At 41.7% G+C, this 22,556-nt stretch overlaps 1 protein-coding gene across 1 annotated transcript; it reads left to right on the forward strand.

The window, feature by feature from the left end:
* The first annotated feature begins 401 nt into the window (after nucleotides 1-401).
* CBX1 (chromobox 1) lies at nucleotides 402-21,474 on the forward strand. Its single transcript, XM_047081118.1, has 5 exons — nucleotides 402-579; nucleotides 15,908-16,084; nucleotides 16,414-16,591; nucleotides 17,405-17,499; nucleotides 19,975-21,474. The coding sequence occupies exons 2-5, from the start codon at nucleotides 15,945-15,947 to the stop codon at nucleotides 20,117-20,119; spliced, it is 558 nt and encodes a 185-aa protein (XP_046937074.1). The 5' UTR covers nucleotides 402-579; nucleotides 15,908-15,944; the 3' UTR covers nucleotides 20,120-21,474.
* The last annotated feature ends 1,082 nt before the right edge of the window (nucleotides 21,475-22,556 follow it).

Genomic DNA, 22,556 nt, shown 5'->3' on the forward strand with positions numbered 1-22,556 from the left:
AGAGGTAGGAGCCTTACAGAGATTTGGGGCAGAAATTGAGGATTACAGAGATTATTGGCGATTTAAGGTCTGGTGAGAAACCTCTTTAGATTCAAAAATGTCAAGGATTCACGTGAACTGTCCAGAAGTGGTTGATTTTTCGCACCAAGCATCATGGGGCTCGCTCATAAAACCATACGTTCTAATTCCCTAGGTCGCAACGTTCTAAACTAGAGCTTCCCCGGCGCTTGTTAAAAAACTAAAACTCCCCGAACCCCGCGCACACTCCGCGGGGCGGTGTAGCACGCGCGCAGTACTTTGGGTCTTGTAGTCTGGGATAGACTCCAAGTCCCATAAGTACTGTGCGGAGGGTCGTCGCGCCTGCGCAGTGTGGGCGGCGGGTAGCGCCGAGTGCGAGGCTCTTTTGTTCGTCCGAGGGGAGGGCCGTTGGCCGGGGCCTGCGGTACGCCGCTTCAGTGAGGGGCTCGACTGCGGCCACCGGCTTGTTGCTTTTCTGGGCGCCACTCCCCCGGCCGGCCCGACGCGACGCGCCATTAGCGCGGCACCGATTCCTCTCGGGCTCTTTGGCGCTGCTCTGAGGTGAAGAGCCCGCTAAAGGAGGGGAAGCGGGGAGCGGGGGGGAGGTGCGCGGCGGCGGCGGCGGTGGCGGCGGCGGTAGCAGTAGCCCTGGGTGAGGGGCCGCGCTTGCGGCCGAGGTCGGGAGCTAGGAACGCGCCGGGTCCCGAGCCCTTCCCGCGCGAAGCTCTCCGCCGGGTGCGGGGGTCGGGCGCCGGGCGCCGAGCGCGAGAAGGATGGAGAGGGCGGGGCGGGCGGCGTATCCTGAGCTGGAGATAGAAGCGATTCGGGGTGGGCCGAGCACTGGCGGGTCTCTCCTCAGGGCCTGGGTAGACCAACAAGACAATGCTACGTGGTTGGGTGCGCGGCTGCTGGATTGGGCTGGGGAGGAAACACTTGAGTAAATTGGGAAGGGGACAGGCTGGGCAACCTTGATGCTTGGACATGAGTGGAGAGGGTTGACGGCTGCGAGACCTTCGGTTTCGAACGCAGTCTGAGAATATCGGGTCTGGCTGGGGCATTCAGAGGCATTTCGCTCGCCGGGCTAAGGAGAAGTAACTTCGAGGAAATTGGAGAGGGGGCTGGGCAGCCCAAGGTGTGCTTCTTGGGGAGATCATCTGCTGGATAACCTGGAGTGGGGGCTAGGAGAGGGAGGGGCGGTGAGGTGCCTGGCTTGGATCTGGAAGGGGAGGAGCTGTTAGGGTAAATAGGGCGGAGGCCCCGGGAGTATTTCAGTTAGGTGTGAAAGGGGCCGCCTTGCTTCCCGATGGGTCCTCCTCACGCGGTGGGGAGGCTGTTAAAAAGAATGTGTGCAGAAAGGATGAAAACAAGATTTCTCCTCTTTTCTAGGCTTTCAGCTATCTTTACTCTTTGATTCCTTTCAGGGAGTTAATATACCAAGTGTAGCGCTTCTGCTTTGATTTCTCGATTAGTTCCATAAAGTTTTTATCTGGGATCGTTACTGGTCGCAAAGGGCAGTGAAATCATAGAAATGTGTAGATGAGTTCACATGTAAGGAATTAAGTTAGTGAGAGAGAGTGTGAAATGATGTGGGAAGTGGGGAGACAAAGAGGAAAAGTTTGTGAGATCGTGAGATTTGTTTCATAGGCTCTTGTGATTTTTAGCCAGCCTTTCTTTGTTGTTGGAAAATTTGAAACCAAAATGAGCAATACTTCTTCAGAGCTTCAAATGAAGATTTTTCATGGACGGCTTTATTTGCGGACTTGTATTGGTTTAACTCAATTGAGGTGGAGTTTACAAAAGGTCAGTTGTACTGGAAACTCTGGTCAGGGGTAAGATAGCCTCCTCAGTTGTATTAAGAATCATGCTACCAGTTTAGAATAGCTCTGAAAAGGTCCAGTGTTTTGGAATAGAAGCATGAATACATTTGGAAAATTAGTACCTGTGTTCCTCCCTAGGTGCTTGCAGACATTTATATTGTAAGTAGTATTGTTAAAGGGCAACTTGTTGGAACTGGTAGCACCTTACTAAAGCTTTAGGGCAGGTTCAGGGTCTTCATTTCCGATTTTCCTTTTGGTGCCATTTTTCTTCATTGGCTGCTGTAGCCTGAATTGTTTTTCATTAAAGATGTAAATAGTGTGTAGCCTGGTGCTTCTAGCTTCTTGATTGAAAGGGACCAAGTAAGAATACCTTAGACTTCTGCATTTTTGACTGGAAGATACTGGTAATTGTCTAACCAAACCTCTAAAAAGAAGCTGCCGTTATATAAGAGCACTTGGGCTGATTCATTTGGAAGAGCATGTGACTTTTGATCTTAGGGTCGTGAGTTTGAACCCCGCACTGGGTGTAGAGATTACTTAAAAACAAGTAAATAAGCTTAAAAAAATAAAAAGCAACTATTATATCTTGTGCCCATTTTAGGGACCAGGAAAGTGTTTCTTTTTCACTTCATACCGTTTAAAAAGAATTGATTCACTTTTGTCATTCTCTAGTAGTTTATCCATCAGAATCTCACCTTTTTTATATACTATCTCTGGTAGTATAACGGATTTTGCATTAGGCTTGATAGATTTTCACTTCATAGGTTATTTCTCTGAAGAGTTTTTGGAACGAAATGCTAATGGCTAGTATGTGGGCTCACATAGAATGGGGCTACGCTTCTTGTTCACCTAAATGTAGGTAGTTTAGATTGTTGAGTATATGGCTTTGAGATCCTTTCTTAGAATTCCATGTGTTAGCAGAATGAATTAATGTGCATTTATATAATTAGTTTTCCTGTCTTTGATCAATAACATTGGGCAGAGTATAACTGTTGTCCTTGGCATGTTTGTCTTAACAGTTAAATTTTTTTTTTTAAGTTTTATTTATTTTGAGAGAGAGAATCCCAAACAGGCTCTGCATTAGCATAGAGCCCGACTTGGGGCTTGAACTCATGAACCGTGAGATCATGACCTGAACCAAAATGGAGAGTCGGATACTTAACCAACTAAGCCACCCAGGCGCCCCTGTCTTATTAGTTTTTATATACTCAGCTTGGTGTGCAGATTGTGCAAGTGACCATTTTAAATACCTTAGGTGAGTACCTGGAGAGGCCCCAGGTTCTGGATTTTAACAGCAAGCTATATAATTTGAATATTTTGTTTTAGAAGTATCTTGAAAAATCTTTTGGGGTCTTTACATAAATTTAAATAAATAGTATTTTCAGGGGCACCTGGATGGCTCATTCGGTTAAGCCTCCAACTCTTGGTTTCAACTCAGGTCATGATCTCACAATTGGTGAGTTTGAGCCCCACATCGGGCTCTGCACTGATAGTGCAGCTTGGCATTCTGCTTGGATTCTCTCTCTGCCCCTCCCCCACTCAAGCTCGCTCTCTCTCTAAACAAACAAACAAACAAACAAACAAACTTAAAAACAATTGTATTTCCAGATAGTGATGTCTACTGAAAAAGTGAATAGCCTCTCCCAAAATTGGAAAAGTTATTCAAATATGGGCAAAATTCAGATCATGTTAGTATTTGAATTGAATAATTTGTGTTAAATCTTTGCTGCTTTCAGCTTTTATGATTTTTTGTAAAGTTTATTTATTTACTTAGAGAGAGAGAGAAAGAAACCGTGTGCACACGAGCAGGGGAGCAGAAAAGAGAATCCCAAGCAGGCTCCAGACTGCCAGCATGGACATCAATTCAGGGCTCATTCCCGGGAACCACGAGATCATGATGTGAGCCGAAATCAAGAGTTGGACACTCAACTGACTGAGCCACCCAGGCGCCCACTTTTACGATTTGCTGACCAATGGGGGGTAACCTAATTTGTCTGTGAAATTGTGCCTTTCTCTTTAATAGTAGCTAACACATTGAGAGCCTAACAGAACTGTGGTATTTGAGAGGTTAGTGTCAATGATCTGGTTTTGTTTTGTTATCTGTGAATGCTTTGGTCTCTGCTTTTAGTTCCAACTTAGCCGGGACTCCTGCGTGGCTCAGTCGGTTGAACAGAGCCTGCTTGGGATTCTCTCTCTCTGTCCCTCCCCCCTCCAAAATAAAAAAATAAACTTAAAAAAAAATTTCCAACTTAGCTGTAATTCTGGTCCAGCTTTCTAATTTTATTTCATCTTAAACTAAAAGACTTGCCAGTTATCACTGTGTCCTACTATTTGCATATCCCTGTGGCCTCTTAACCGAAAGCTGTATCTGTAGTTTCATCCCCATCAGCATCCTGAAAGGGGATAGCCAACTTTCTGATAGAGCTCAGATAAAATTTTAATTTGATTAGCACACCAGTATTCTAGTCCTAGATCCTGGAATTCAAGGGCAGCTATTCCTTTAAAAATGAAACTCCTGCTACTGGGTTTGTGGCACAAGTTGTTTTCTGCTCAGTAAAGTTTTCCATCTGGAAAGCATTTACCTCCCAAACAGTCATAGCTAACAAACAGACTAACAGCAGTTTAGAAACATGAGTCAGGAGGACTACAAATTGAGTATATACTACACATGCCTTCACCTGCCTTTTAATGACTGGTATGTAGTTGCTAATGCTCAGCAAAGGTGTACTTCTTTCTTGTTTTCCATTTTGGGGTTGCAGATCAGATTTTACTGATTATTCCCTAAAATGCTGACAGCTTTAGACTTCTCTTCCCCGATTTTTGGCATCTGAGACATATATCCTTCCTGCCCATACAGGGTTCAACATGTTACACAGGGCCCAGACCTATCTTTGATTGAGTGTCTGAATAAAAACAGAAAGAGAGGTGCCTGTGTGGCTCGGTTGAGCATCCGACTTGATTGTGGCTCAGGTCATGAGTCCAGTGTTGTGGGATGCTCAGCATGGAGCCTGCTTAGGATTTTCTCTCTCTCTCCCTCTCTCCTCCCATCCTGTCCTCCCCTTGTCACGGCTCTGTCTAATTTTTTTAAATATTACAAAAAATAGAAACAATGGAAACTGAGAAAAAAGAAACAGTGGTTGGCTAGGTTGAGTAGGCTTCATGGAAGTAGGGTTGTTTAAGCCCTATCTTTAAGGATGGGTAGGATTTTGACTGCTGGTGTTGGGCAGGAGCACTTAATAATGAGCAAAGCCTTTTGTGGAGACGGTGTGCAGTTTATAGTTTTGACAGGAGTGTAGGTTTTGTGAGGGAGTAGAAGTACGGAATGGTTGGAATGAAAGGGTGTTACGTGTTGCGCTGAGGAGTTTGGTCTTTGTTTTAAGGAGAAGGGGCCTTGTAGAAAATTTTTTAGTGGTTACCTTTACTATTTAGTCTACTCTGCCCAAACTGGTTTACACACCATCTACCTCAGACATACCTCATTGCTTTTGTTCACCACCGTTCCTTACCCAAATTGCCCTCCTCAATCCACCTTTTCAAATACTCTTGGAGCTTGGCTTCAATCCCAACTTTTTAAACTCTTTCCTGATCACCCTAGTCATTCATTCTTCCAAGCCTCTGGTGCTTTTGTGGCTACTTATTTTTGCTTAATTTTCTTTTGCTAATTATTATATACTCTTACATTTCTCTTGTTGAAATGAAGTTCAACTTGCATTGTTTTCTTGTATTTATATTTCAGGCCTGGCTCTGGGGACTTTGGGAAATTTTCTTTGCTTCACAAGCCTCAGTTTTCTCATTTGTGAAGTGGGTTTAATAGAGTTGATGTGAGGATTGAATGCCTTTATATGCATTGTTTTAAGTATTCAGTAAATTTTAGCTGTTATTATGTTGTTATTACTCACCACTAAGGGATTCTTAAAAGCCTGTGATTCTTGTGTGTCTGCATATCCCACTGGCCTGAACAAATAGCTCCATTTGCCTGGGTCTGAGAGGGTTCCTACAATGTGGACCTCTCAGTGCTTTCGCCAGTGAGTTGGTCACCCTATATTCCACTCTGGCTTTTAGTAAATTGTTATTGGTTTTATTTTATTTAATTTTATTTATTTTTTAATAGATAGTGTTAAATGCTGGGAGAGTTGTAGTTAGAAACTTTTATAGTTATTAATGCCTAGGTCTTAAACCTAAGCTAGAAGCAAAAGAGGCAATAGGAGAATAATGGAAAAAGGGGCTAGATGAGAGAAGGAGTGATGTGGGGAGTGATCTGCACAGTAATTACCTCATCCTTCCTGGCCATTTCCTCAGCCTCTCTTTCTAACTGGCCACATTTCTGTTCCTCAGATAAAGCAACCTCTTCTCACTTTAGGACTTGGAACCAACTATTCCCTACACATGGTGTGTTTTTCTGATTTTTGCTGAGTTGTCTCCTTTATAGCAATTATCACAATATCTTCTTGCTTATTGTCCGTGCCCTCCTCTGCCTGCACATGCATGTATTCACACACCCCCCACTCATGCTCACTCATGGCACTCGTCCACATTAGAAAATAAATTCTAAATGTTTGAACAAATATCTGGGCATTGTGGCCCAGTCAGTATAACACATAAAATTAACTATCACAAGTATATGTATACGTATATGTGTGTGTGCGTGTGTGTATGTGTATATATATACACACATACACACACGCACACACACATTCTAAGAGACCAGGGATTTTTGTCTTTGTTGCTCACCCCCTTTGTCTAGCACCTTACCCATAATGGGTACCAAAAAGATAATTGTTAAATGATGAATACTGTAGGAGGGTGTTCATAGGAAGAATTAACCTAAACCTAGCCTGAGGCTTCGGGAAAGCTCCTGAACAGGACATTTTAGGTAAGGGAATTGGTCAAATGAAAGAATGAGGCAAAAGGCAAGGTAATTGTGATTGATAGGTTAGGTGTAGTGGTCTTCAGCTCAGATGCCCACACATAATGATATGAAGAGATCTGCATTTTATTTTTTTTAATGCTTATTCATTTTCAAGAGAGAGAGAGTGCGTGCGCATGTGCGAGTGGGGGAAAGGCAGAGAGAGAGAGAAAGGGAGACAGGATCTGAAGCAGGCTCCAGGCTCTGAGCTGTCAGTGCAGAGCCCGATGTGGGGCTCAAACTCAGAAGACCTGAGCCGAAGTCGGACACTTAACCGACTGAGCCATCCAGGCATCCTGAAACCTGCATTTTAAATGAGGGGCTAGTGTTGAGAATAAATCTGGTCAGGAGTTACCCAAACAAGAGATGATGATGGCTTGCAAATAGGATGATAGTAGTAGTAGGGCTAGAAAAATGTATGAATTGAAAGATATTTAAGATACGTACTCAATAGGATTTAATAAGAGGCTAGATATGGAAGATGAGTGGAACGAAATCAAGGATGATTGTCATTTTTGTCTTGAACTCAATAAATGTGCTATGAATACTTAGACCATTGTTCATTTAATTGGATGGCTGCCTTTTTTAAAAAGTTAGTATGTAAAAACAGTCTGTGGGGCATGTGGGCGGCTCAGTTGGTTAAACATCCGACTTTGGCTCAGGTTGTGATCTCTTGGTTTGTGCGTTCGAGCCCCACGTCGGGCTCTGTGCTGACAGCTCAGACCTGGAGCCTCCTTTGGATTGTGTGTGTGTGTGTGTGTCTCTCTCTCTTCCCCTCCCCTGCTTGTGCTCTGTCTCTATCTCTGTCTCTCTCGAAAATAAACATTTAAAAAAAAAAGAAAACTGAGCCTGAAATCTCAACTTTTAAAGTTTGTTATAAAACTTTACTATTTGGATCATCAAAACTGATTTTTGGTATTTACATTGATCTTCAGAAACCTTAAAATTATTTTCACAAATAAACCATTTTGTTGACATTTTCCATTGTATTTAGAACTTCCTTTGTCACCTCTCTCATCTGTCTTCATAGGAAGATAAATTCCTTTTGCCATTTTCTTGTATAGGCCAGATAAAAGGAAGAGCAGAAGAAATTCCTACACTTAAGATATATGAAATGTGATTTTTCAGTCTCTGGCAGCTCTTCTGTCTTGGTTTTCTAGAACTGAGATCTTGGTTTCTCTTTTTCGTAATTATTGGTTCCAGCCAGACCTGGGTCCTTCTTGAGTGTGTTCTGGAGTTGCTCTCTGGTTTTAAAAACTTAGCCATGAGTTTCAGCTATACACAGGATGGAAGTGCTGTTTTCTTATTGAGTCTTAATATTTTGGGCTTCAGAAAGCTATCTTTAAACTTGAAGCAGTAATCGAATGAAGTAGAACATATATGCAAATATATAAATAGATTTAATCCTAGAAGGTCATAAAAGCTCACCTCAAAGGCATCAATCCCATGAGGGTTGTTATACTATTTTGCTTATTAGGAAACTGAGCAAATATATATAACTACCTATAGGCATAAAGTTGTTTTGAGAGGTAGGGACAGGAAAGGGACTTTTCTGGTGCTCATACTAGCTTTCTTTTGGTGGAAGGAACTATATAAGGATCCTTCAAGCAGTGTTCTTCCAATTGCTAGTACCAAAAAAAAAAAAAAAGATCTAGATTGAATGATGTTGAATGTGATACAGAGATCGTTTTGTTTTCATGAACATTGGTTAGTTTATTGTTCCAGTCTTAATTCTCAATTGGATGGAGAAAGTAAAATGTTCACCTGCCTTTTAGCTAACTCTGAGAATTGATTTATATCTGTAATAATGTGTGTAATTTCACCTGAGGAATGTAGTTTCTGCCAATCCTCTTCTAGCAATGGCTTTTATCCAAGGATATGCATCAAATCACCTAAGGAGCTTTTTATTTTATTTGTTTATTTTTAAGCAAACTACACCCAGCTTGAACTCATGACCCTAAGATCAAGAGTCCTACAGATCTGCTAAGGAGGTTTTAAAGATGCAGATGCCATGTTCAAAGAACATTGTAATAATAGAAAATTGGCAACAACCCAAATTTTCATCACTTGGTAAATGGTTAGATATGATGTGTCCATACAATATGGAATACTGTGCAGCTTGTTAAGAATGGAGATCTTTGGGGCACCTGGGTGGCGCTCAGTTGGTTGAGTATCTGACTTTGGCTCAGGTCAGGATCTTGCGGTTAATGGGTTCAAGCCCCATGTCAGGCTTTGCGCTGACAGCATAGAGCCTGCTTTGAATTCTCCAGTCTCCCTCTCTCTCTGCCCCTCCCCCACTAGCACTCAATCTCAAAACAAATAAACATTAAAAAAATTTTTTTAATGGAGATCTTTATGGAACAGTGTCAAAGATATGGTACATTTTATTAAAAGGCAAGTTGTAAAATTATAATATCTATTTTCACTTAATATATATCTGTGTTTATGTATAGAAACATAAACAGGCTAGGCCGCCTGGGTGGCTTAGTCCGATAAGCATCCAACTTCAGCTCAGGTCACGATCTTGCAATTCATGGGTTCGAGCCCCATGCCAGGCTCTGCACTGACAGCTCAGAGCCTGGAGCCTGCTTCAGATTCTGTGTCTCCCTCTCTGCCCCTCCCCCGCTCGTGCTCTGTCTCTCTCTCAAAAATAAATAAACACTAAAAAAAACCATAAATAGGCTGACAGGTTTTGGGCCAAGGAATTGTAATTTCCTACATTAAATATTTTTGTAATTGAATATGAATACACTATATTATGGTTAGTATGTGTGTATTATATGTGTGTGTGTGTGTGTGTGTGTGTATATATATATACATACATACACACACACACCGTACTTTCTATGTCATTGGATCTGGGTATCTGTATTTTTTAAACTCCGTAGGTCATTCTGATTCTTATGGGTGAAAACTCTCTATTCAAAGTCTGCTTTCCTATGAATTCTTCCTTAGTAGAGGTGGTCACCTCACCAGACCAACATTCTGAATGCTTTTTCTTAACATTTAGCTAAAAGCCCTACTGCTTTGGTTTCAGAGGTCTGTGGTTGTTACCTTGTACTGACACCTGCAATTTGATCTTTCAAGCTGGCAAGAAATCAGTACCAGCTACTCAAAAACAAAATAAAATGCCTTGTATCTGATACTATGCTGCCTTCTGCTTTCAAGTAGCATTGTTCCTGTTTTCTAGCTTCTAACTGCCTTAGTGGAGGATGTGTGGGTTTTTTTCTCTTGAAAGAGCTATGAGTTCATGACTCTTGCTTCAGATTTACATCATTCCTGGATTCATTGGGACACTATAGATAAATTTTGGTTTCTTAAAATTGGCATTTTCTCCGTGCTGTCTTCAGCCTACTTAGTAGGTGTTTAACTTCACAAAATCTGCACCATCTAGCACTTGTTGATTTAAAAGATTCCAAAGACTTGCTGGGGCCCTAACAACCAATGCTTTGTTACTGCCTCCTGATTTAATTAACAATGAATACCTTTGTATTCCAGTAACCAATTAGGAATCATTGGTTTTTTTAACAGCCATACCTTACAAGGTCTTTTCTTTTTTTTTTCCTCTTTTTTTTCATTTTATTTTTTATTTTTTAAAATTTACATCCAAATTAGTTAGCATATAGTACAACAGTGATTTCAGGAGTAGATTCCTTAATGCCCCTTACCCCCTTTAGCCCATCCCCCCCTCCCACACCCCCTCCAGTAACCCTCAGTTTGTTCTCCATATTTATGAGTCTCTTCTGTTTTGTCCCCCTCCGTTTTTATATTATTTTTGTTTCCCTTCTCTTATATTCATGTGTTTTGTCTCTTAAAGTCCTCATATGAGTGAAGTCATATTTTTGTCTTTCTCTGACTGACTAATTTCACTTCGCATGATATCTTCCAGTTCCATCCACATAGTTGCAAATGGCAAGATGTCGTTCTTTTTGATTGCCGAATAATTACTCCATTGTATATATATATATACCACATTTTCTTTATCCATTCATCCATTGATGGACATTTGGGCTCTCTCCATACTTTGGCTATTGTTGATAGTGCTGCTATAAACATGGGGGGGGGCACGTGTCCCTTCGAAACAGCACACCTGTATCCCTTGGATAAATGCCTAGTAGTGCAATTGCTGGGTCATAGGGTAGTTCTCTTTTTGGTTTTTTGAGGAACCTCCATACTGTTTTCCAGAGTGGCTGCACCAGCTTGCATTCCCAACAAGGTCTTTTCAAAAGAAAATCATTATCAGTCACTTCCTCATTTACTGATGACAAACTGTAGGAAGGGTCCACTTAAAGAGACCTCTGTCCTTTTCTTGTACAGGCCAAAGGGAAGACTTCGTACAGATGTGTGGCTAGCTCCTAGTTGTGTGTGTGCAGCAGGGCCCTTAGCTCACTCAGCCTTGCTGTCCTTACTGAGGTGCTTGCTCTGTTAATTATGTGACCTTAGGTGATTTATTTCTTGTAAATCTGGTTATCTATGAGGTGTCGATAACATCTCGGTGGTTTGTTTCACGGGATGGTTTTGAAGGATCAAATGATGTAACGTGAGGTAGCACTTTGTAAACTCTAAAGTTCGATACAAGTGTATTATTTTTTTTAGGCATCTTAAAATGTGGCAGACTCAGTAAATATTTAGATAAAAGTTATAGCAGCTTAGTTAACTCTAGTTTGTTGGGGTTTTTTTCTTTTTACTGTTGATTTTTGAGAGAGAGGGAGAGGTAAAGCATGGGGGAAGGGGCAGAGAGAGGAGGGGAGGGACAGAGGACCCGAAGTAAAGCGGGCTCTGTGCTGACAGCAGAGTCCGACGCAGGGATCAAACTCAAACCATGAGATCATGACCTGAGCTGAAGTCAGACGCTCAACCTACTGAGCCACCCAGGCACCCCAACTCTAGGTTTTTTATCTGCAACATCATGATAAGCCTTAAGAAGACCTGTCCAAACATTAAGATTTGAGTTAATCAGGAACTTTCCACCCTGTGTACCCCTCTTCGATGTTTTGTCATAAATAGTTCTGACATAAATGTTCTATGATCATGGCCATGTTCATAGGCCATGTTCTATAACTGATGCCATAATTTGGTTGCCAGGATGCTTGCGGGGGGGAGTGGCAAGTTGTGTTGATGAAAGGCATTTTTCCATTGTGCTACTACACTGATTTGAGTTACTTTGAAATTTCCTTGCCAAGCAATTCCAATTGAGAGTCCTCAATTCCAGATATCCCTGCTAGTGTTTGGAGACTGTCATATTCAGGGAGGATTTCTCTTGAAATAATCCCTTTGGAAACCATAGGAGAATTGACTCGTAATATTTAAGAGGGCTCTTGGCTCCTCTGAAGGTGATAGATTCTATAGGAAGAGTGGGTTGCATTTTTAATCAACTTCTACATTGATTTTAACAAACCGCTTATTCAGGCCCCCATAGAACTACCTATAAATAAGAGAAAAACTCAAATTGGGAAGCCTGGCTGAGAATCTCTAATATAAAGAATCTGGTACCTGAGGTAGATGCTGGGATGAGCCAGTTAAGAAAGCTCAGAGAGGAGCGCCTGAGTGGCTCAGTCGGTTGAGCGTCTGACTTCGGCTCACGTCATGATCTTGCGGTTCGGGAGTTCGAGCCCCGCGTCGGGCTCTGGGCTGACAGCTCAGAGCCTGGAGCCTGCTTCGGATTCTGTGTCTCCCTCTCTCTCTGCCCCTCTCCCGCTTGCTCTCTCTCTCTCTCTCTCTCTCTCTCTCTCAAAAACAAACATTTAAAAAAGATTAAAAAAAAAAAAGCTTAGAGAAGGGCATCTCGTTGGTTCAGTTTGTTGAGCTTCTGACTCTTGATTTCGGCTCAGGTCATGATCCCAAGGTCTTTGGGATGGAACGCCACCTTGGGCTTGGAGCCTGCTTGAAATTCTCTCTCTCTCTCTCTCTCTCTCTCTCTCCCTCTCCCTCTCCCTCTCCCTCTCCCTCTCTCCCTCCCTCCCTCCCTGCCTCTCTCTCCCTCTCCCCCTTCCCCACTCACACTCACTCTCTCCTTAAAAAATGCTCAGAGAGAAGTGGGAGTCTGTTTATTCTTCACTTCTTTTTTGAGTTCTTCTTTTTTATTTATTTATTTTTTTAAAGCTTCTTTATTTATATTGAGAGGGGTGGGGAGGGAGTGAGAATCTCCAGCAGGCTCCACTCCTTCAGTGCAGAGCCCAATGCTGGGCTTAAGCACACACTGTGAGATCATGACCTGTGCTGAAATCAAGAGTTGGCCACTTAGTCAACTCAGCTACCCAGGCACCCCTTGAGTTGTTAAGACAGTGAGTTAAGCTAGTTAAACTGTTCTGTTCTATGACTCTGCCTCCTTGGGACCATGCTAATGATACAGGGAGAAGAGGCCTACAGTAGCCAGAGATAAACCAGAAGCTGTCCTGATCCTTTTGGTTCATAGTAGGACAATCGGATGGGCAGTATTCAGTGCTGTTTCTTTTTGTAAGACAAGTATAGCTATTAATGTGGATAACACGGGGCTTTAAATAACTCTGAATTCTGAAGCCTTAGTGATAGAATGCCTTTCCTTTACTTTCTTGAATTTAATTACTTGGTAGAGAGGTTATTAGGGAACAATTACTGTTTTGCATGGTCTATAACCCATTATTTTCCTTCCATCAATTGAGAAAGGGAGTATCTTCCAATGTCCAAGACCAAATTAATGCAGGGAGTTGTGGTAACCTTTGTTATCTAAAGGTGATGGTCAGTTTATTTTTCTCCACATGTTAACCAAAGACTGACAGTGAATCCTGCTTTACCTCTTCAACTCACAGTGGAAGAAAGCAAGGAATAGAGAGCATTTATTCTTGGAAGGAAACACAATTAACTTCATTTATCCAGAAGGGAAATTAGATTTTTCTTTCCTCATAAAATAACACTTGCCATATAGCAGTCAGAATTTTGAAAACCTGAAAGCATCTCCCGCCAGAAAGAAGTACACACAGCCTCTGAATCAAAGGCACATGAAGCTAACTGCAATCCACTCATAAGTCGCAGTATGTAAATGGAGAAGGAAGAGGGTTGAAAAGATGCCTCTTACCTGAGCACAGGTAATGTTCTGAACCCCTCTGTAGAGGTGGGGCTTAGGTGTTGCCTTAGACCATACTAAAAGCACTCCAGAAAACATTGTTTCGTGCTACTTTGCAAAAGTTCAGAATACCTTTAAGTGGAAGTGGTGTCTACATTTTTCTTATCGGACATTAAACATCAGAAAGGCAGGAAGCATTTCTTATTCTCTTGAATCTCCAGTATCCACCAGTGTCCAGATTTTCTAGTAGTTAAATGTTTCAGTAAGTCAGCATTGCTCATATATGCAGACATGGGAATATCTCAGTATAAACCAAAATTTCTGTGGATAATTTAACTGATTCATAATGATGATCCTGACTTCCATGAAAATTTGTTATATTTCATATGGACTATAGTGGACTTTTTCAAAAAGACATTCTGTACATGTCAGTTTTAAAGTTTGTTTATTAAATATTTTCTTTTTATGTACTCTCTATACCCAACGTAGGGATCGAACTCAAACCCTGGGATCAAGAGTCTCATGCTGTTCTGACTGAGCCAGCTGTGAGACACCCCTAAAGTATATTTAGAAGAGTTTCTACCTAGGCTAAGTAAGACTCTTTTTCCCAAGGATGAACAACCAGTTTAGCCCCAAATCAGCATTGTCTTAAATTCATAGATGGTAGTAATTTGGCTTGAATTATCTGCCATTCTCTTGATTCTTTGTATCTCATTGTGGCAGCTGTGATCCACGAATTTGTAGATTTTGGGCCAGTTTTATGTATCAGTTCTGATGTGTTGATATCTTACAGCGCCACCTACTGACACAAATTGGTAAACAAATGGCTTTAAGCCTGCCAGCTGTCCGAATTGTATTTGAAGGACTAAAAATAGATTATAGGGGACTAGAGTTTTAGCATTGGAAAAAAATGCTTAGAAGTCACTCAGCCTAAAGAAGTATTTTACAAAAGAATTAACTCAGGTTTTATTATCTGTGATAACTATCTCTTTTTTTCCTGTTCATTTTCCAAATTATTGCAGTGCCCCAATTAGAGAATTTCATGGTCATTCTGGCATTTTTATAAGTCTTTCTGAACCTCAGAAATAAGCTAAGTAGAATAAGAAACGAAGAAGAAACTTTCACATTGTAAATCATTGATGGCATTTGGAAAAGACCACATAAAGAACCTTGTGGGTGCTCAGTTGGTTAAGCGTGCAACTCGATTTCTGCTTAGGTCATGATCTCATGTTTCATGAGATTGAGCCCCATGTCGGGCTATGCTGGCAGCACGGATCCTGCTTCGGATTCTCTCTCTCCCTCTCCCTCTGCCCCCCCCCTCAAAAATAAATAAACATTTTATTTATTTAAAAAAACTTTTTAATGTTTATATTTGAGAGAAAGAGAGTGTGTGAGCAGGGGAGGAACAGAGAGAGGGAGACAGAGAATCCGAAGCAGGCTCCAGGCTCCGAGCTGTCAGCACAAGCCCCATGTGGGGCTCAAACTCATGAGCTTGTGAGATCATGACCTGAGCCACCCAGGCACCCCGATAAACAAACATTTTTAAAAAAGAACCTTGAGACTCCGGAGAGGATGTTGTAACAATGCAGAGGGATGCATTGTATTATATATGCATATACAAAGGGGAAGATTGAACCAGTTGTTTGATAAATAGGACAAGCTACTTCGCACCGTAAAAGTTGGAAGTCTAGTGATATGATGAAAGTATGAATCAGAGGGTTATATGTATAAGTTTAATGTGTATGTAAGTTATGTATGTAAGTTTAATGTCTATACCTTATTTTTAGGAGTCTTGTTTTCAGTTGAATAACATTTTAGATGCCATGCTTTATACTAAAAGGGGTATTGGAAACTTTTTAACTTAGAACAGGTATAAAAGTGTTAGGTGATTATGCAAGAATAAAGGAGTTTTGCTGTGAGATTGGTTGGGGCTTTTTATGAACTAGCTTTCATATCAGAACATATTAGAAAACTTTATTTTTTACTGAAGCCGAAAAGGTGGAATACGTAATACAAGCATACACTATTAAAGTCATCAGTGATGCCCCTGGGTTTCTAACCATCCGAATATTCACCTAACCAAGAAAAGTGTGCCCTAATGCCCTTTTTATTTTGTCACTTTAGCAGCGTCACCCTTTAGACCAGAAAGCTGGCGGGCACTATGGGGAAGAAACAAAACAAGAAGAAAGTGGAGGAGGTGCTAGAAGAGGAGGAAGAGGAATATGTGGTGGAAAAAGTTCTTGACCGTCGAGTGGTAAAGGGCAAAGTGGAGTACCTCCTAAAGTGGAAGGGGTTCTCAGAGTAAGTTTCATTAACCTGGGTAAATCCATCCATGTAGTCACCAACTTTCTCAGGAGTCTAGTAATGTGCAAGGCCTAGAGTGCTCTAATATGTAGTGTGACCCAGGCCTGGCCTCCATGGCTTATAGTCTAAAAGTCCCTTATCTCCCCTCCCGCCCACCAAGAAATTTCAGCATTACCAAGTTCTTGATCTTGGACAGAATCTGGTTCCTCCTCATCATTAACTCCTCTCTTCCAACGGCACCAGCTCTTGTCATCCTGTGCGTCTCCTTAGTATGAGTGTGCTAACTTTGAGTGGAAAGTGTGACTCACTGTGCCCTCTGATTTCAGTGAGGATAACACGTGGGAGCCAGAAGAGAACCTGGATTGCCCTGATCTCATTGCTGAATTTCTACAGTCACAGAAAACAGCACATGAGACAGATAAATCAGAGGGAGGCAAGCGCAAAGCTGACTCTGATTCTGAAGATAAGGGAGAGGAGAGCAAACCAAAGAAGAAGAAAGAAGAGGTAAGGAGAGAAAATTTTTACTAGTCTAGAATTCCTACTGCTGTCAAAGAAACTAAAAGCTCTTTAAATTTAAAGTTAAAGGGGCGCCTGGGTGGCGCAGTCGGTTAAGCGTCCGACTTCAGCCAGGTCACGATCTCGCGGTCCGTGGGTTCGAGCCCCGCGTCGGGCTCTGGGCTGATGGCTCAGAGCCTGGAGCCTGTTTCCGATGCTGTGTCTCCCTCTCTCTCTGCCCCTCCTCCGTTCATGCTGTGTCTCTCTCTGTCCCAAAAATAAATAAACGTTGAAAAAAAAAAAATTTAAAAAAAAAAAAAATTTAAAGTTAAATACTTTTATTCTGCTGTTTCTTGGACCTCAGCAGCCATCTCTCATTCCTTCTGGAATCTTAGATATGCTAATGCTTTCAAAGTGTTTTGGGGGTTCACTTAATCTATACTTATTTTATCTAAGGTTCAGGAAGAAGGGCAACTAAATTCATTCCTGTAAAAAGATCGTTTTCAGTGTTGTAATCATTACAACTGTAAGGTAGCTATTTTCATCTGTTCAATACCTTAAAGTAAGTTGTCTTCTGAAGGTGAAGAAACAGTTGTGAACATTTATTTTGCTTGAGATGTATGTCCCTTTTTACATATGGGGAAACCTTAAGACCTTGATGGAAGAATCACCCAAGGATGCAAAAAGGCCTGTGACTTGGAGCCAAGGTATTGGTGGAATATTGGCAAGAGTGTCATTATATTAATCAGAGAAACCGGAGTGACTCCAGTCTGGAAACAATTCCATATAATTAAAATTGTTCCATTCATCTGGTTTTCACAGTCAGAAAAGCCACGAGGCTTTGCCCGGGGTTTGGAGCCAGAGCGGATTATTGGAGCTACAGACTCCAGTGGAGAACTCATGTTCCTGATGAAATGGTGAGTCTGCCAGTGGCTCTGTGTGGTGGTTTTTTCTTCTCCCCATCTGTTCCATGCCAGAGGAAAAGAGCTGGACCTTCGAAATTCCAGTCGCCCAAGTGTGAAATCTTTAAGATGGCCTAGTCCTTCGATAGTGACCCTCGGCCTGACTGCCAACCTGGACTCATGAGTTATACAGGTAGGGGCCCTTAGGATTCTCAGTCTTTGCCCATTTTTTAGGAGGTGGGAGAAAATCCAGAATGGAGAAGGTGTGGGGAGGAATCACATTTCACTTCTGTAAATAAAGGAAAAAGATATGAAATGTGATTGAACCACCCTCCCCTTCTACCACCTCCTTAATAAAGATCGGGCTGGCCCCAGGATCAGATGTTTTCTGTTAACTTTTCAGGGTTAAGAATTTCTGTAGCTCTTCCTTTGTCCTTGATAGATCCTTTCTAATTTGTGCCAATTGTGTAATTCCAGGATCAGCCAGTAGGGGTCAGCAAGTCCCCTTTACTATACTGAGTATAGAACAAGGCTTTTTTTTTCCTTCCAGAAGTATAAATACCAATGGTAGTAATATTCCATGAAACGGCTTAATGAAAACAGTTGTCTTGAGAATTTTAAGAACTGTAATTAATCCCAAATTCTCTAAAATTCCCCTACTCTGTCCAAAAGAAAGGCTTTCTTCCCTATTTCTTGCTTGTTGAAAAATGCTTGTGCTATTTTCTTCCCCCACATGGGTCTCAATTATTGTCCTAAAAAAAATGTAGGAGTAAATAATTCCAAACTTCTGCCAGTCAAGGCAGCATTCTAAGGATTTTGTCCTTTTGTCAGTCTAGACCCTTCTTGGAAACTCGTATCTACTCTTCATTCCTCTTGTTTAGAAGGTGGCCAGAGAGGCCTAACTTTGACACCACTGGAAGCCTATGTCACAATTAGCTGAAACTCTGTTTTCTTATTATGCATTCCCTAGGTGTTCACTGAATCTGATCATCTTTTAGCTGATATATTGCTAGCCCATAGGAGAAAAGTTCATTTTTAAGGTGCTGCATCTGGGGGGGAAAGGATCAATACCAGGAGTTACAGTCCAATTAGAATATACTTTCTGTCTGCATGTGACCATTCTGGGTTACATTAGTATCTCCATATTGTTTAAGATTACACTCCTTTAATTAAATTACTGCTGTTTGTAAAGGTTCTACCTGAATGTAACACTACAGGTTGAAATAGTAAGATTGTGATTATAAAACCAAGTTCATTTTAAGGTTATTTTCCTGGAAAGTTGAGATACTTGTCCATTTCCAAAATAGCAAATATTTCTTGGCCATAAAATGACTGAACTTTCCTCAGAAGGTGTTGAATTGTCAATAAGGACAGCCTGCTTCAGGCTCCCATATTGTTATACTCCTTTTCCCTCCCATTCTCTTCAGTCCATTGTTCAACAGCCTATTTTACCAGCTTAGTCAACCCTGGTTCCTTGGGGCTCTCTGGCTTTGGTACCTGTTGCTGAGTTGTGGAAGTTTTGGGTGGTGCCTCATCACAGATCCCATTATATATCTGCTATCTGCCTTAATGCTACTGCTCCCATCTAGGACATTCCCAATGGCTTTACTCCTAAGTCCCTTGTAATATGTATATGAATTTCACATTTTGAAACCATCTTAAATTCAGAAAAATATAAAGAATTATGTAACAGTCCCTTATTTTCTACTTCCCAGTGTTGAAGCACCATTTCAAAGCACCTGGGAGTTGTGGAATATCTGTGTGAGCATGGCATTTGGTAATGTTAAACAGTGTAATTATGAGTCAGCGCATTGGCAAGAGCCAATGGTATTAAATCTTACTATCCAACATGGTATTACATTTTATTACAAAGCTGAGATATCTCCATGGGTTCATGGCAGCTGAGATATGACTTTGGGAAGATTGTAGTAGTTTTTTTCTTTTCTTTCTTTCTTTTTCTTTCTTTCTTTTTCTCTTTTTCTCTTTTTCTTTTTTAAGTTTTTTTAACATTTATTTATTTTTGAGAGAGAGACAGAGTGCAAGGGGGAGAGGGCAGAGAGAGAGGGAGACACAGAATCTGAAGCAGGCTCCAGGCCTGTCAGCACAGAGCCCGATGTGGGGTCTGAGCCCATGAACTGAGATCATGACCTGAGCCGAAGTTGGATGCTTAACCAACCGAGCCACCCAGGTGCCCCTAGTTTTTCTCTGCTTTTCAAGAATCTGAGAGTCATGATTTTTTTGTGGCCTTGCCGAGGTTCAGATGTGATAGACTGAGTTAAGTGACTTAGCTTTTAACAAAGATACCCAGAGAGGACTTTCAGTAGAAGATCTCTGAGGATGTCACTCCACTAAATGCTGCTTGGGCCATGTTATCACCCTTCCCTAGGCTACTCTTCTTGAATTAATACTTTTAAAGCCCTATCCCTTGTGCGATCCAAGTCAAGAGACCACCAGCACCTGGTCTCAAAGTCTCTCTGCTTTGTTCTGCAGGAAAAATTCTGATGAGGCTGACCTAGTCCCTGCCAAGGAAGCCAATGTCAAGTGCCCACAGGTGGTCATATCCTTCTATGAGGAAAGGCTGACGTGGCATTCTTACCCCTCGGAGGATGATGACAAAAAAGATGACAAGAATTAACTCTCCTGAGTACCAGCCCCTGTCACATCTGACTGTGGGTTTCAAGTGGGGAGGGAAGGAATTCTACTTGTCTTGGCACCATAGAGGTGGCTTGAGAAGATGTCCTTTGAAGAGCCAGTATCGTTTCTGTGCCCTACAGCAGCCCAAGTGCTTTAAAGCCTTTCCATGCTGTGTAGTTTGCACACCCATCCCAGTGGAGGGGAAGGAGAAGTGTTGCAAGGCAGCCCATTCTGTACTTTGCTGAGAAAGGCAAAGGGCCTTCCATGAAGGACAGAACTTGCAGAATGGGTGTGTGGGAAAGCAAAAGATACTGTAGATCTTCAAAGCGCATCTCCACAACCCACAGCCTTCTTCCCAATAGTGTTAACTCTGCATTTTTACAGCGTAGCATGTGTGTAGTTTTTGGCTATTACTGGTGTATTATTTGGGGGTGGGAGGGTTGGGGGTGGGAAGGAACGGAGATGGGTAGGATCATTTTTGTTAAAATTTGGGGCCTGATTGGGGAAATGGTGAAACAATGGAAAGAACAAACTTGTGGTGATTCGGTTCTGTGTCCAGAATATTTTATCTTTTCAAAAAGGTCATTGGCAACCTAAATGAGGACTGTGAGAGACTTCAAAAGCTGTGAATGCCTGAAACTTATAAGCCAAGGTGTTCCCTGCCTGAGCTTAATGCTGTTCCCAGCAGAGGACTAAGCCAGTTAATAAGTTACCAAAGCTGCCATTTTGGGGAAGGATACTGGTTGAAAAGGGAAGGTCTTTTTGGAGCGTATGCAGAGGCAGATGGTTCTGTTTTAGAGGTGCTAATTCTTGAAATTGATAAGAAGACCCTTTATTTTCCAATTATGAAGTTTTAAACATCAGCTTGTCCATCCAAGCCACTGGCTGAGGTATTTGGGGAAGGGAAGAGGGTGGCATAGAAGGTGAGAGAGTAGAAAGACAAGGGCCCACGCTCTTAGGGTGGAAAACTCTTGGAGCCTGTTATTTGAACTTTGAACTCTGAAATCATTGGTGGCAGGGTTCAGTCACTGACAGCACAAGTTCACTGAATCACTTACAGAGTTGAGTGATTTCAAAAGCCCTGGTCTCAGGAGAAGATTAAACTTTCATACTGGGGCAGTGGTTCACTTTAAAACACAAAACAAAAAGTTTTTTTAATCCTAAGAATTAACTAATACCCAAAATGCTGTCTTGAATCAAGAGATACATCAGTTCTTGACATCGTCTAGACCTGTATCTAGAACTCCATTGTAAAATCTTTTTAGGCATGTGTTAGGTTTCTGTGAAAACTTTGTTTAAATGTAAACTTCATATCACATTGTCAGTTTTTGTCTTAATAAAACTATAGATTTATAATCGTTGATTTCTGTCTTGATTAAGTACTACCAAAAACCCTCCTTGCCTTTCATAACCTTGTAAGTTCAGCCTATAAGGAAGCAACTTCCACAGTTGGTTTTATTTCTTGAACACTGTAAACTTAAAAATCTCATGCCTGCCTGGTCTGAATCTTTGAGTGGTCTTATCATTTATATAGTAAATATTTATTGAACATTTACAGTTGCTACAGATACTGTGTAAAGAATGTCACATCATTCTGTCTTCATATTGCTCAAACGGTTTATTTAGCTCTCTAACCTGCTAGCACTTCCAAACTAGGATAAGTTTGGAAACGTGGGTTTTTGAGTTAGGTTTAGTTCTTGGCTCATGTATTTTGTAGATTTATGTGACCTTAGCTCAACTCCAAAGTTTACAGGAATTGGCCTCGTGTTTGATCACTGAATTAAAACGTTATCCATTTTTTTTTTTTTTTTAGTTTATTTATTTTGAGAGAGAACAAGCAGGGGAGGGGCAGAGAGAGTGAGAGAATCCCAAGCAGGCTCCCCACTGTCAGCACAGAGGTAGACGCAGGGCTCAATCCCATGAACTGTGAAATCATGACCTGAGCCAAAATCAAGAGTCTGACGCTTAACTGACTGAACCACCCAGGCACCCGTTATCTGCTTTCTTAACAGGTTTTCTGCCTATGATTCTAGAGCCAAAATGGGACTACACCCTTGTTATTAAAAGGGAAAATGGGATCTCCACTGAGCTCATCTCAGCTCTACTCACTAGTACAAAGCATTTGTTCCAAATCGATGTGTAAATATTTTTTTTCAAAAAAACCTCCTTGGGGTGCCAGGTTGGCTCAGTTGGCAGAACATACAACTCTTGATCTCAGGGTTGTGAGTTCAAGTCCCGTGCTGGGTGTAGAGATTACTTAAAATCTTTTAAAACAAAAAAGCCTCCTAGCAGTTTGGGGAGACAAGGTGGAATGGAGCTGGGGAGGAGGCCTTTCTGTGCAGAGGCCTAGGTACGTCCTTGTGGTTGGCGACAGCAGAGCCATCAGTTGCTAGTGGAGACAGGGTGAGGTGGACAGAGACGTTCCGGTTCTGTTGTGT

The sequence above is a fragment of the Lynx rufus genome, unplaced genomic scaffold (assembly GCF_022079265.1).
Source record: "Lynx rufus isolate CCGP_SWC_20201006 ecotype Redwood Valley unplaced genomic scaffold, mLynRuf1.p SCAF_18, whole genome shotgun sequence".
NCBI lineage: Eukaryota > Metazoa > Chordata > Mammalia > Carnivora > Felidae > Lynx > Lynx rufus.